Genomic DNA, 16,616 nt, shown 5'->3' on the forward strand with positions numbered 1-16,616 from the left:
ATTTAATAACAACAATTATGTAATGTGTTCTGTTGTTATGAGTAGTAGGCTATCAGATTCGCAATAACTTTTGATCAGGCATTAAAAACAGCGAAGAGATTTAGCATGGAGGATGAAAACCACACTCAACGAGTGAGTAAAGTCTTTTTTTATCTGATGGCATTTTCTTATGATTATAGCTGGTCGCAATGGAAATTTCGTATCGTATTTCGTGTTTAAAATTATGCAATAGTTTAGCATCGAAATCCTTGTTTTACTGATAGTTTATCGCCCATTCATCCTGTGATTACTAAAGTGTTCCTACAAACACCAGTTATAATATAAGAAAGCTGGCATGGACTAATAACTTTGTAACACTGCACACTTACTTAACTAAAACAACCTTTAATAATTTAGCAAAAGAGGCATTGGATGAGATGCGGAAGAAATAATCCTACTCACAATAGCGATTTAAATACAAAAACCGGACGAATCCCTTTAAATATATCATCTGATCGATGTCTTGAGGTGTGGTAACCGTAGTATAAGCGGAATAATTGACTCCGGGCCGTTTAATTATTAGGAAAATAATGCACACCCGAGGTGTAGCCGCATCACCACCTCGGGTGTGCATTATTTTTCTAATAATTCAAAGGCCCGTCGTCAATTATTCCTTACATAATCTTAATTTAAGTGATCAAGGATTTTGAAAGTCTGACAGTAATCAGCGTTGAGTAGGCCTACTACTGTAAGGTTAACCCCGCCTGCTTTAAATGTTTGAAAATGATTAACAGTTGAAAACATTTGTTTGTGATGTAAAAAAAGTAATGAAAAAGTAATCAAATCAGCTGTAATCAGTTACATTGCTTCAATAAAGTAATTGAAATAGTTATACTACTTGTTACATTTTAAATAGGGTAACTTGTAATCTGTAACCTATTACATTTGACCAAACCTGACCAAACAAGAAAACGGGTCTCATCACATCCGTTTGTCAGAGAAAGCATTTACAGCAGTATGAACTGATGCCAATATATGGACTTTTTAGATAATCATCTAACCTAGTTGTTCTTATTCCATTTAAATACCTGAATGTTAGTGAGAAAAATAAAAATAAAAACTTTTAGATATAAATCTTCCGATGTGACAGAAATCGTTAATCTCATCTCTTTTGAAGTTTTCTTCAGTAAAACAGCTCCATATTTAACGAAGCACATACAAAAGACCTGAACCATAAGCACCGAGACCTGTCATACAGACGTTTGTGCATAACCCCTATAGATGCCTGTGTTGAAGAACACTTGTGTGAGGGGGTTAAGAGATTCCCGCAATGCCAATTCAAATTTTCACAAGGACTTATTATTGCTCACTGGATGAGGATGAAACTTTCTAGTGCACATGTGTCAAGTGCATATGCTTACGCACACTATCAAACATAGTATAGTTTTAAAGGTTATGCGTTTGCGTTAAAACCAAAGTTTACTTTAGCTGACACACTTCAGAATCAGAAGGCAACGACACACTTGTGTAGGAAGATGTGACTGCATTCACATTCTTGCATAAAGTGTATTGCAGTCTAGACAATTTGAGTGAAGTTTCCCCCTTTTGCTTTAATGACAGTAGCACTTGAGCTGCATGAACTTTACAAGTTCTTTACATGATCATGTTCTCCAGCACTGATAATGGTCCAAAGAGATTCAATCTAACCATCTTCACCAATAATCCAGATTAAAATTAAATTGGTAATCTTAGATTTTCAATGAGGTCTAATGACCCAATTATAGTGGTGAATACATGTAAAGAGAGGCACTTCATTATAATATGTGTGTAACACAAAATAAGATATTTTGATAAATGTTGGCAACCAAATAGATTTGTTTATAATTGACTTCCATATTAAGACAAAAAAAGAGACATTTCTCAAAATATCTTCTTTTAAGTTCCACTGTAAAATCAAATCAAATCAAACAGGTTTGGAACAACATGTGCGTGCAGAGGAAGAGGAAGAATGTAGGTGTCTTTGTCACTATTTAGCATGCAAACCTCCTCACTCGACCTTTATGGTACAATTTCCTGTGAATAAACCTGCTGTGAGATACAAACAAATAGATAAATAATGAAAAGCTCAAAGAACCAGTGGGCCAAAGAAGTCACGATTCATAGTCAGTCAAAGAGAGTAAAAATATCCCTCTGGTTTCTATTTCTCCCTTCCTCCTGTGTGAGGGATATTTTTAGCAACTCAAGACGTGTTTCATTGAGGCGGCAGACGCACTCGTCTGTGGCTGAGCGCACGTGAGGCTGTGGCACATGTAGTGATGAGGAAGAGAGAGGAGGGGAGACGGATCAAGAGCGCATCCAGAGCTGAATCCCCTGCTACAGCATCACTTGGCTTTAAACAAATCCAAATGCTTTTGCAAGTTACACTCACATCCGTCATTCACAAGAAAACACCAGAAACATGGTTACATACACAACATTGACTCACATTGGTATAACAACAGTAGGTCAACCAGTATTTTTGTGGTCTTTAAAGGGATCATGAATTGAGGAGCCTAATTTTCCTTGATCTTTTGATATGTAGAGGTCATGATTGTACAATAAAGTGTGTGAGAACGTAAAACTTTCTTATTAGTCTAAAAACTGCTCATATTGAAGCCAAGCTGCTAAAACTATGTCAAATTATGATGTCATAGTGCGTCGAAAGACTGCCTCCGCAGAAGAAGATCAATGCCTACTTCAACATCACTGCCTCATTAGCAGTCTTTGCATTGCCTTCTTTCTGATCCTAACATCAGGAAAGAGAGGTTGAACTTTCATGTTTTGGCTTCACTTTTCAGAACGTGTGCAGCACACTTTGTTTAAACACTAATATAATGTAATAATTCCCTCACTACCTTACAAAAACATACTGTCAGACTCTGTTCCTTGTTTTGTGTGCTATGTTTTGCTCCCCATGTGCCTTCCTTGCCCTTATTTGGTCCTTCCGGTTCCTGTCCCCATTTAGTTATATTAGTTCCAGGTGCTCCTTGTTATTAGTTATCCTCCTCATCTGTCTGCCCCTCGTTATCTGCCCTATTTGAGTTCTAGCCTGTTCTGTTCTCCCTCGTCCGGAATTATATGTCTACCCTTGCTACGTGTGTTTTCCTTGTTCCCTGGAAGTTCATTAAATCTATATGTTTGAATTCCACTCCTCGCTCCTCACAGTAGCGAAAACGTGACACATACAGAATAAATATAAATGAAGATGATTAATGTTGCAGGCTATTGTGTCCTTGGCATTTGACGTGCAGGTTCTTTAAAAAAAATTTAAACAATTCCACATGTGTTGTGATGGGGGCGTTGAAACTTTAATATGCAAAACTGTTAGCCAATCATAGCAGTGGGCTTTTACTTCTGAGTCTAGAACGTGCCACGCCCATCCAAATGGAACATTCAGAAGAGAGGGGTGAAAATCGGACAGATAATAGTCTAATACTTAAAAATTAGTACAAAACAAACAAAAAAAAAGGTCATGACCCCTTTAAGGCAAATGCATTGTTTTTTGTTTGTTTGTTTGTTTTTCAGCCAAAGGTCAATTTTGAGATTATGGGCTTATTTCGCTTCCATAACTTTTCTTTCATACTAATTTTATTAGCCTAATCATAACGTAGATGTAATATTTTTATTCACCATGGACACGTGGAATCTCACAATTCTGACTAATATGTAAGCAAAATGAAACAAGAAATTCGATTTTTTTTAACACTTTGTACGTTCAAAATTTATAAACAAATCTGAACATTTTGATCCACTGTTCAGATTTCTCTTCTGAAAATGTATGTAATTTAATTAGACAATGCCTAATTTGCACATCTAAACATTTCAGAAAATCTGTAATACAAGACAATTTCCTTAATGTACTGTGATTAACAGATGGAGAAATATAGTGATATCTGTTAGGCGGGCTTGAAAACGAAAAAAAAGCAATCCAGTTGGTTCACTCCGAGCAGATTCGATATTTGAATGTTTCTGTATCGTTTTGCCTAGATAAAAAATACGGGTTAATAACGTTATTTTTGAAAACTTTTTATTTGCCTATAATATCAATAATACTAATAATAATAATAATTACAATAGCCTAATAATAATAATAATAAAGTACAGCGTAGGGCTGGACAATAATTCAATATCAACATGTATCGCGATATAATTTTTTTCAATAACGGTGATATGATTTTTAAACGCATTTCCGATATTTCAATATACATTACCAGTTTCCCATACATTGATTTATTTGTGCGTTTGACTTCATTGAATAAACATGAGCACTGCACGTTTCAAAATCATAACACGGCGTGGGTGTTTTATATGAATGTATCTCTGAAGGGAACCGACTGTCTTCAGAAAAGTTTCGATGGCATTTTTATTTGATCTGATAGTGTTCATGAGCGGAGCTGCTTTGATTACAGCCATTACTGGGGAAAGCGCTAGTTTTATCACTCTAAAAGTGCCTCCTGCTGGCAGAGAATGAGTTTGCATTTACAATAAGCCTGTCTCCAGCAACATTTCCAGATTTTGTTGTTGTTCATTTTTTGTGTTTTCTGCAGCGACTCGGAGCACTTTTCGTACCCTTTTTTCTGGCTGAAGCACATTTGTTTCAATCTATAAGAATAATCAGCCTACACTAAATCTTTTGACTGGTAATGTTTTTTTTTGTTTTTTTTTTAAGAATTCTCTTCTGCTCACCAAGGCTGCATTTATTTGATCCAAAGTACAGCAAAAACAGTAAAATGTTGAAATATTTTTACTATTTAAAATTGCTTTCTATTTGAATAGATTTTAAAATGTAATTTATTCCTGTGATCATACATAGCTAAATTTCTATTCAGCATCATTACGCTAGTCTTCAGTGTCACATGATCCTTCAGAAATCATTCTAATATGCTGATTTGCTGATTATCAATATTTAAAACAGTCGAGTACATTTTTTTTCAGGATTCTTTGATGAATAGAAAGATCCAAAGATCAGCATTTATCTGAAATAAAAAGCTTTTGTAACATTGTACACTATTCCATTCAGTATAATTTTTATAATTTATTTGGGAAAGAAATGATAGAAATTAATACTTTTATTTAGCAAGGATGCATAAAATTTATCAAAAGTGATGATAAAGGCATTTATAATGTTACAAAATATTTCTATTTCAGATAAATAGTGTTAATATCGATATCGGAATTATATCGTATCGACCGAAATTAAGAAATATATCGTGATATAAATTTTGGCCATATCGTCCAGCCCTAGTACAGTGTTTTCTACTCAAAAAACAAAACAAAACAGAAAGAGATCTGGGGCAAACCGGTGTGCACCGTTTTGCTACGGTTTCCGGGTTGAACAATATAAGGGCACAAGTATAGATCTGGAACTTCTTTAAGTCTGTCTAAATATCATTTAGTAATTGCAATGTCTTCTGGTCCATATCCTTTCCATAGGAAGGTGTGCTAAATACTGATTAATGTAACATAAAAATACTATACATATTTATATACAAACCCGATTCCAAAAAAGTTGGGACACTGTACAAATTGTGAATAAAAACAGAATGCAATGATGTGGAAGTTTCAAAATTCAATATTTTATTCAGAATACAACATAGATGACATATCAAATGTTTAAAAAAAAATTAGAAAATGTATAATTAAGGGAAAAATAAGTTGATTTTAAATTTCATGACATCAACACATCTCAAAAAAGTTGGGACACGGCCATGTTTACCACTGTGTGGCATCCCCTCTTCTTTTTATAACAGTCTGCAAACGTCTGGGGACTGAGGAGACAAGTTGCTCAAGTTTAGGAATAGGAATGTTGTCCCATTCTTGTCTAATACAGGCTTCCATCGAGCGTATTTTGCAGTATTAAACACCTATTTATACCGATTTCATCAGGCACCGAACATTCTTCAAAAAGAACACAAAGAATGGCCTTCTCTGCTGCCATAGTTGCAACTCTTGTGTCATCAGAACAGAGTGTTCAATGCACCACCGTTTCCGTTTAAAAAACGTTTTGCACCGTTTTTGTCGGGGCTGAACGCAGCCCAGGTATCTTTAACCCGCTGCGCTTAGTCACAGCCAATACAGCATCATCTTTTCTAGATTTTAAGATTTTAGACTAAACAAAATTTAATTTAAATCTGTTAACGCTTTAAAGACATTAAAGTATTTTTTAAGATATTTTAAAATGTTTGCTGCATTGTTTAAAAAATGCTATTCGTTTAAAATTGCGTTTTGAGAGGGGGAAAAAAACATAGTCTAAGTCACGTAGGCTCACGTTCGCATTTTATTATTAGGCTACATTCAGAAATAATGTGCTAAAATGCCGGTAAAGCAAAATGTTTACAAACATCATAAACACCATATATATTTAAAGACATTAAAGTATTTTTTAAGATATTTAAAATTGTTTGCTGCAATGTAAAAAAAAAATGCTACTTGTATAAAATTGCGTTTTGAGAGGAAAAAAACAAGTCGCGTAGGCTCACGTTGCATTTTTTAATTCAGAAATAATGTGCTAAAATGCCGGTAATGCAAAACGTTTACAAACATTCAAAACACCATATATATATATATATATAGGCTATCTATGATAAACACAGATATTAGTTTCCTTCTCGCCACAACAAATCCTCTAGGCTAATGTCAAGGCTATGCGTTTAGGCTGTAAAAATCAATCCAAAAGCAAATTAATTTAAGGTGAAACTGATGCCTGCCTCGATTGGTACGAATCCAAATGTTTCCATATTCGCGACGTATCTGGATGCTAAAATATTATTTATTATGTTTAGGCTTTGTAGCTACTTCACATCGGATATATCAGCACAGTGAGGCGGTGGTCACAGATTGCGCAACGGATTGTACAACGGAGCAGTGCAACTTTTGATGTTTCTTTAACTGTATTTTATTTTGATAATGAACAGCTGCAATGTCGCAAAATATGTTGTGCCTGTGTGCGCGTGAGGCGCCGGCACGATATGGTCATATCAACGCTGTTTGGTTATACAGATAGAAGCAAAGCATCATTCAAAACTGTGTAAAACTTTTGCTAAATAGCCTAAATAAAACTATTTTCTGCTGTCTCGTTTTCCTTTCCGTGAACTTTGGATCGCGTCACAATAAAAGGAAACGGCACATTTTTCTTTCTTTCGTTTTGTTAATCTGTCAATGATTTAAAGGCACAATATGTAAGATTTTTATATTAAAATATCCAAAAACCAATAGAACAGTTTTATATATTTTGCTGACTTGTGTACTTACATTATCCCAAATGTTTCGAAGAATATTTAAATCCAGAGAAATAAGCAATTTTAACTAGAGACACGGACCGTTGTGTCGCCTGCTAATGACGTCATAACCCCTCGATTTCCGGTTTTGTTTTGTAGAAAACATGGAAACACCAAAGATGCTTTAATATGTCGTGCGTTTTAATAGACCGGTGACGACCACACAGAGTATAATTATAACAGAACTTTCAAATGTATCTAGTATGATAAAACAGCACTGCCCCCCCCCCCCTGAATTTGCACTACCGGAAGGAGCGGAAGCGGTCGACTGTGGCATAATAAAAGCTCCACTGCTTTCGAGCCGTGTGTCACGCTCGTTCAGCGAGTTTCGCTTCGAGGACTTTCAACCTCAACCTGCTTCATTCTACTACGTTAATAAATCATTAGCTCATCCATGATCATGATTTTGAGTCCTGTTGGATTGCATCGGCTGTGGGAATGAAGACCACAACTCCCATGATTCCACAAGCTATGCCTTTGTCTATTTGTTTATTTTGAATACGTGCCCTCCAGTGGCGAAAATTACATATTGTGCCTTTAAGTGAAATACATTTCGTGTAGGCCAATGTGCTATTCCTTTTTATGAAAGCCTATAGTTTTATTCTGTTTTCTCCATTCACATGCGCTGCAGGTGTGCATGATCTGCTGAATCCATCTTACACTATATCCTCGGATAAACACTAATGCATTGCCATTGCGACTTACCTATCTATGGTGAGTTCACAGCTGAACGGGCATTTCAAGCATGCTATCTGAATTCCTGATTGGTTGACAGCAAATTTCAAATATTAAATGGAACGATAAAATAACGTTATTAACCGCTTAATGGCCCTTTCAAATGTTCGATTCTGTTCGGAACTATAAAATTTGATTTTGTTTCGGTTTCTGGTTCTGTTCCTGTCAAAATGTCGCTCGTTTCCGGTTTTCGTTTTCGTTCCTTGAACCGGTTCAGAGCCCTGCTGTTAGGTACATAGCCTATATGTTTTCATTCACCAGTAATGTTTTGCCTGCAAGGTGATCTGAAAGAATTCAAGCACCAGGTCTAATTCATATTTTGTTAATTAGGCCTATATAAACGAACAACCTTGCATCACATATTGCTTTGATGGGAAGATTAGGCTATTAGCCTGACTTGGATTTCGTTCAGCAAAATGAACAAATCTTTATTCAAGTCATTTCGTTCATTTGAGCAGAATTAAATTAAAATGTGACATTTTATAGCCAAATTCTCCAAAATGTTTTTTTTTTATTTTCATCATATTCCATATTGAGAAATCGTGATAACACCAGCCAAACACAAATTACGCGAAACGATTAATGATTTTTCTTCACTCATCTGCCTTTTTGTCCGTGTTATTGACTCCAAGCCACCTCCTGAAGAATTCTGTTTATGAAAGAAAGGATGATGTGCATGTGTAGTCACAAAAGCAATGAACGAACTGCTCTTTGAGAAAACTCATTTGCTCTCAACTTACATATAACTTAGGAGTCGTTTAAAATTAAAACCTTTAGTCTTGGTATATTGGTCACAAGTGATAATGATTAACAATAAGGTAAATTTTGTGTTGTTTATTGTGTCTTATTGGCATAAATGTTCTCATTCGGCCAGGTCATTTCAGGGTTTATGTCTTGACCTTGCTGAAGTTTGGGTCTTGTTTAGTCTGGATCCTTATCTGAATAAAGGATATTCTTTGAACCACTGCTCTCTTCGACTGTAATTGTTTTTAATACTCAGAATAAATGGATAGACTTTCATATTTCTGTTTTCTTCTTTCCAGTAATCAGGAATGCCTCTTTGCTGAAAAACTAAATAACATAAGTACATTTGGGTTCATCTATTTCCCTCTGGCAACATTGGAAAGGGCATCTCAAAACAGCAACGCATACACAATAATGAAAAGCTTTGTTTTCCAGAAATGCTGCAGTGTGTGAAACACAGTTCATTTGAGGATCTGCAAATATTTCATTTTCTATCACTGTCAGTTGAACTAAAGAGAAATGTGCAATTTACCATTCTTTTCAGGGGTGAAAACCATTGAGCAATTCTTGTCAAAAGAAAGCATTCCAGGAACACCTTGGAACAGGTCTTCGTGTATCATCTTTTCTTCTGCATAAATAGATTGTCACAATTTTAACACAAAGACAAGAACTACAAACTCACTGCAGGTGTGTCCTTCACTTGACTAAATTTCTAAGAACATAATAAAACATAAAATATAGGCCTATATTTAAAGAGCATCTATACTGACACCTTGTGGAGGAAACTGTCTAAACAAACAGAAGTTGTGGTCATCACCTGTCATCTGTTGTTATAGTGCAGTTCCAAGAATACTTCAGGTTCTGTGAGGACACTTTCATTCTGGTGCAGAGGCAATCACCCCAAAAATGATCTATTTTAAACGTCTTCTACAACCTAATCCTTTAAAACATGAAAGATGAAATCAGTAAGTCTTTGAAGTCCTTCTAAATCAGTGGTTCTCAACCAGGGGTCTGGGGGACCATAACCACAATTTAGTATATCAATTTCTGTTATTAAAAAGTTTGAAAACATGCACTTTTGCCATAAATGCAGAATACATATTTTCAGTGCTCATTTTGTGTCGGACAAAGCGGGCCCTTCCAGTCAAAAAGACTGAGAACCACTGTTATAAATGGGATAATCTGTAAAAAAGAATTTATTTTAAAAATTGTAGAAAGACATTTTTGAATATGAGATTTTTGAAACCTTATTGGAGGTACATTATACTAGAAAATGTTTTCACTGGTAGTTTTTCTATTTTAAAATTTCATGTTCAATTGAATGTGTTACTTTGACATTTTCTTTGTAATTGTGAGTTGTTATGGGTGCATCTTGTTTCTACAGTGTAAAAAAACTGAAGGGCAATTCATAGTGTGCAATATGATGTAATAATGTCCAGTCTTTTTGATTATTTGTTTACTGTATGATGAGTGTGATGAGTTTCACAGTTTGTCTTGTTTTGTATAATGTTGTATATCCGTTTCAATACACTACAGAAACATAAGCATGAAAAAATGATTTTTGGACATTTTAGTCTATGCCTATTTTAATTAAGCGGGAGCTTTCCTTGAAGATCATCATAAGTTGATTAGGAGGAATCTGCCATTGAGAGCTGCGATGAACAGCCCAAGCCACATCGAAGTGCTGATATACCCTCTCAACCCACGACAAGGCTCTTCTGTACTTTCCTTCTTCAGTAGAATTTATACTGTATATACAGCTGGCATGATGCAGATTATATGTTATAAAATTAGCCCGAAGTTTATTAATCACTGTCAGTGTGAGGATTTTGATAATGGTATGCATTAAAATACCATTTTATACTGACTTTGCATCATAAGACAAAAACTCGTATGCTTTCTATGGAAAAAAAAAAACACTCAGACACAGAGTTTAGGCGTTTGTGCAGCGCCCCTGCTGGAGTGCATTGGTAATAACTTTATTGCAAAAATACAAGTTCACTCAACCTCAAGCATTTACAAATGAGTCCCCAATGGAAAACTTTGAAATGCCATTTCATCTTTGAGAAATCCTCCTCCCACCGGCTACAACGTGCATTCAAAGGCTGTTAACTGTACAGACATTAATAAGTAAAGATTCGACAATTCATCAGGAAATCATTTTCTTCCTCAGTATATAGGAAAAAAAAAAAAAGTATTTGATTTTGTCCCAGTCTGACTCGTTGCTGGTAGTTCAGGAGAGAGCATTTTGCATAGCATACTCATACACCACCTTTGCTACATTCTCAAAAATACTTTAAATGAAAGGAAATATGAATAAATGACAAAAAAACATATCTTTGTGTTAGAGCCAATCTTTGGTTAAGACAGAGTTAAATAAGATCTAGATCTCTGTACGTTATTTCTTTTATAATCATTTTAATTTCAGCACTCAAAGGCTTTTAATGAAAAAAATAATACATATCACAGCACAATATGATTAGAATGAAAAGTGAAATACTGCATTAATCATATTATATTGTGATATGAATCATCTGTTGATCAGTATTGGAGTATCGTTAATATATCTCACAAATCCTATTACGTTTATTTGAATAACAGTATGAAAGCATTCCTTGCTCAAGGCCCCATATACATAATACTGTCCAAATTGCAGGCTATCTATGCTATCAGGGCCGAACATTCTTCAGCTGTGTTGATTAAAGTAAAATCTAGAAATAATATAGATTCTACAAAAAATCGAATGGAATGAAACCCCTCAATCATTACAGGCCTGAAGATCCATCATGTGCCAGACTCATAGCTGTGGTTTCAGTGTCACTGCAAGTTAAAAAAAAAATCGAATCAAGTAAAATAAACAATAAAAAGGAAGCTTAACTTGGCATATCTCCCTGTATAAATGGGAGAACTGTCAATGGAATTAAAATAGCAGTTTTTCTCCAGCTTTACACTTCTGAAGTGTACTATACTTGTCTTAATGCAGATAATAATTATTACCACTAGAATTGATTAACATTCCATAACGTCATTGCGTAGTTTCTCCATTCCTCTGTATATTCCTTAAGATGTTGTAGTTTTTTTATTAACAATAAATTCATTTGTTAGTGTATGTTCAGTCAAACATGTACACAGTCTTTGCCTGTAATACGAGACACAAAACAGCTGTGTGCTACAGGGAATGCCCGTATCAGAGAAATAGGAGGAAAAAGGTTAGAAGAGACGGTCTCATTCCACAGATTTACATGCCTGCTTCGACAAAAAGCACCAGAGCTGAGAGATGACACCGTACAAAACATCTTGATTCACTTAGTACAGGTTGAAGTACTTAGCATCTACATGTACATGTACATGACATTAACCCATCCTGCTACCAAAAAACGTTCGCAGGAGAGTTGCTTGGGAAAAAATGTTCAGCAAAGCGATGACGATTCTGTGACGTTGGTTTGCTGAGAACTTGTATCTGTGGAACAGGCGAGGAGAAAGGGTAAAGAATGGTTTTTATTACCCTATCGGTCAAAAGTTTGGAATAATTAAAATGTTTTTAATATCTCGTAAGCTCACTAATGCTGCATTTATTTGATAAAAAAGATTATAAAAACACTATGAAATATTATTACAATTTAAAATAACTTTTATATTTAGATATATTTTAAAGTGTAATTTATTCCATTACTCCAGTCTTCAGTGTCACATGATCCTTCAGAAATCGTTCTAATATGCTGATTTGGTGCTCAAGAAACATTTATTGATACAATTATAATCAATGTTAAAAACTGTCAAGCTGCTAAATATTTCTTTTGAAATATATTCAAATGAAAAACAATGCTTTAAATTGTAATAATATTCACAATTTTACTGTTTTTACTGTATTTTTGATCACTTGAGACATCTTATTAAAAATATATATAAAAAAATCTTAATCATTCCAAACTTTTGACCTGTAGTATAAATGAGGGCAGGGTTACAATAAGCCCCTCCACTTTTACCACCCAACACATGCACACACGCATACACACAAACACACATTTACCGTCTAGTGCAGCAAGGAGGTACCGTATGCTTCTCCTCTGCAATTAATTGAATGTTGGGGTTAATTAAGTTAAGTGCTCTGGGTTGGATGGCTCACTGCGGGAGTCCAAATCTGGACCCCACGCTCCTATCATTGCATGCTGAAAGTCTAACTATAGGTTAGTCATACACACACACCTCAGCCCCAAAGAATCACGCCATCCCAGTGCTCATAAATAAAAAAAAAGTTGGTTTTGGTGTCTCTTTCCGTCATGCTGTGGATCGAGCTTCAGGGGCTTCTGCATGGAAAGATTTACCGACTATAGCAGGGTAACAGACGGGCATCATCCCAGGAACAATACAGAGTGCAGGGTGATTGAGGATGGCATCAGGTCTCTGAACGTGCTCCTTTCAGTTCTCCAGGAAACTGTGAAGAGAATGGGATGAGGTGTGCAGAAGGGAACAAACACATCTGTGGAAATGTTCCAGGGCTGGAGGACCTGGTCCAAAGCCAATTGGTTGGGTGAGAACTTCAGAGAGGATGTCTTCCAATACACCTCACTGCTGGACCGTAGTGCTTCCCACTGGAGAGAGCTTGACGCCGGTCAAACACAGCCAGAAACTCGGAGAACCTCTGGAGACGTCCTGCAGTGGGGTAGGATGGAGTGTGAAGGACAGGAACCAGACCAATCAAAGAAAAAAAGCAACAACGAAAGAGGAGCTCCTTCAACAGCAGGAAACGAAAATGAAGCGAATGCAGACTGTTTAGTGGGGGGGCCACTGGCACCTGGACTCAATTGCAATGCAATGGCAGAAACATGAATGCGGAACAAGAGGGAAATGGCCCTTTGAATGGATGAGGTGGTTATGTATGTGGAAAACAAGAGTGAGCTTTACCTGGGGCCTCTCTGGAAGGCCCAGGCTTCTGAGACGGGGGTGAAAATGATGGAAGAAGATGAAGATAGCTGGGTTGGAGCAGATGGAGGTCTGAATGAGACAATGGAAACTGAAGGCAACTAGGTGAGTACATGGAGCTGTGATATGGCGTAATCCCGGAGTCCCCCAGCTAGGTACACACACAACACACACATACATTGATATGAACAAGGCAGAGGAAAGAGAAAAAAAGAGGAGAAAAGAGAGGTAGGATGGGGAAAAGGGAAGAGATGGGGAGCACAAAAGTAAGGCATGAAAAGAATCAGGGGCCTTATTTATAAAATGCACATAAAATCAGATTTGATCCCAAGTCAAAAATGAGGAACAAATTGAGATTTATTTAAAGTGATGGTTCACCCAAAAATGAGCACTCTGTCACAATTTACTTGCTCTCTTATGGTTTCAAACCTGAATTACTTTCTTGTGGAACAAAACAAGATATTTAAAAAAAATTCTTAGCCTTTTTTTCTTAAGTTTTGGACCCCAATGACTTTCGTTGTATAGACCAAAGCAGTTGAAACATTCTTGAAAATATCTTCTTGTGTATTCAACAGAAGAAAGGAAGTCATACAGGTTAGGACTGAAGTGAGTGTGAGTACATGATCATAATTTTCATTTTTGGGTGAACTATCCCTATAAAAACTAATGTGAAAATGTTCATACACGAAAGACAATTAAAATGCAGCCATATAAGCTATTTTTGTAATCATGAACTGGTATGCCAGTGCACGCTGACATGATTTTCTAATCATTTCAAGTGATGCAAGAGCAATAAGTCAGTGAGTCAGTGAGTGAATAATTGAATGAATGAAATGAGTAACCACAATTACACGCAAAATAATATACTAAAACACTATACTATTATTCATGCATACTATAATATTATTTATGCATCATTATCAAACAAGCATATTTTTTATCTATTTTTCATTACCATATATATATATATGCCATATAAGCATAAATCAATATTTAAAAACAAAACTATTTTATATTTCTTAAAAAAAAAGTGGCCAACATTTTTCAATTCATACTTCAACCTACTGTCTGCTAATGTTGAGGACTTGAACTTGAGGAATTATTAGATTAAATTCTTAATAAATGGCAAAAGTGGGGACTGGTGAATAGTGGAAAAGAATGTCCTATTTATTTTTAAACTCTCAAATAGCTGGAGCGGGTAAACCACTTTTCAGAGTAAAGGATTAATGAGAACATGGTCTGAAAAATAATGTGCATGTAAATGAGATGAATGAAAAATTGATAAAAATGGATCACTGACAGGATAATGAATTAAATATGTATATATACAGTATGGCCAGAAACTAGAATCTAGCAACCGAATTTGATGCATTACCTATTTCATATGCACTCACTTATGTACAAAATAATTTAATAAAGCAAGAAGGAATTGCGAACATTTTTAAAATGTATACGAATGCATTTGGTAAGATGACTTTATGCATGTCTTTATAAATGAGACACCAGGCCTTTTTTCGAATGTAGTGAAGTTACAGCATATGGACACAGGATAGCAGTATGACTCAGTAAGACAATGAGAAGTTGTGCATGTGTATTTGAGTGTCCTTGTGCAATGGTGCACGTGGATGTCATGTGACAATACAGCTATGCATTCATATATTTCTGGCATACATTATATATTAGAAATGTATGAATGCCAAAACACACTATATACACCAAATAGCTTTGAAAGACAGCATCTGCTATAAAAATAACTGTAGATGTAAATGCAGAGTGTACATCAAATGACCTAAAGCTCAGCAGTGATTGACAAAGGACAGGCAGCACACACAGATCAGGCTAAAGTGGCAGTAGCTGTGTGTTAGCACTCTCCTGAATAGGTGACAGTGCTCTTATCAGGTTTCTAGGACAGATATCTGATTCCTCCCCCATTCTTTGGCCCCTCTAGCAGACTCTTGAATGCCAGCAGTCACTAGTAGCACTATTTCAATCATATTTTAGCCATTAGCTAGCCCCTCAGATTAAATAAGATGGTCAGAATTCATTTTAGTCTTATTCATGTGTGGGATACTTACGAAGCTTCGGGAGACGGCAAGACGGTTCTGGCGACGGCCAATGACCGTTCCACTCAGGCTGCGAGCAATACGGCGCAGGTGATCCGCATCATACTGGTCTTCCTCTCCTGACTGAGGCTCTTGATGGGCCACTGACGGGGGCTACAGAGAACAAAGAGTTACTGCAGCAAAAAACAAAGACAGAAAGAAACCAGACAACACCCAAACAAAATCAACATGTGCTAACAGATTGTGCTCTGTATGAAAAACAGGCTCTGAGGTGGAGAGAAACTAGACATAACAAAAAAATAAATAAAATGAAGAGACAGCCATCCCTCATTAAAGAACCAACAAATAATAAACAAACAAACTAAGTAAATAAAACCAAGATTATTTAGATTAATGGTGGATAACATTGATGAGAGCTTAATGGTGAGAGCTTTGTAATCAGACCTAGAGACAGGAGTGCAGCACCACATATCTTACCATGTTCATGTATCCAGTAGGGCTGCAACAACCTGGTGGTCCATAAGCAGTTCTCTCAAGCTCAGCTGTGGGGGTCCGAGAGCGTCCGACTCCAGTGAGCAGCTTTCGTGCAGCCGGAGGTACTGTCCGAGAAAATCAGGTTTGACAATAATGACATTTTTGCAACATATGGTTCAGTTTGTTAACATTAACGTATTAGGCATAATAAACAGAAACATTTTTAAATATTTATATTTATAGACACGTTATTGAGTAGTAGAGTTACAGTGTTCATCTGTCTATCCAAGTTTACATAATGAATATATGCATATTTCGGTGCAAGCATACAACTTCAAGGCTAACTGTAGTCTAATTACTTGCACTGCTCTAACCGGGATTC

General features: G+C 36.0%; 1 protein-coding gene across 1 annotated transcript in view; it reads right to left on the reverse strand.

Moving 5' to 3' along the window:
- Window positions 1-12,961: 12,961 nt before the first annotated feature.
- The window catches only part of usp54b (ubiquitin specific peptidase 54b), a 141,738-nt gene continuing 138,083 nt past the window's right edge, over window positions 12,962-16,616 (reverse strand). The window contains exons 17-20 of the mRNA XM_016234699.1: window positions 16,238-16,359; window positions 15,773-15,913; window positions 13,680-13,848; window positions 12,962-13,427 (exon numbers count right to left, since the gene is read on the reverse strand). Of these exons, the coding sequence (XP_016090185.1) occupies window positions 13,315-13,427; window positions 13,680-13,848; window positions 15,773-15,913; window positions 16,238-16,359 (545 nt within the window). The 3' untranslated portion in view covers window positions 12,962-13,314. The remainder of the gene's footprint in view (window positions 13,428-13,679; window positions 13,849-15,772; window positions 15,914-16,237; window positions 16,360-16,616) is intronic.

Source organism: Sinocyclocheilus grahami, unplaced genomic scaffold (assembly GCF_001515645.1).
Source record: "Sinocyclocheilus grahami isolate Dianchi unplaced genomic scaffold, SAMN03320097.WGS_v1.1 scaffold457.1, whole genome shotgun sequence".
In the NCBI taxonomy this organism is placed as follows: Eukaryota; Metazoa; Chordata; class Actinopteri; order Cypriniformes; family Cyprinidae; genus Sinocyclocheilus; species Sinocyclocheilus grahami.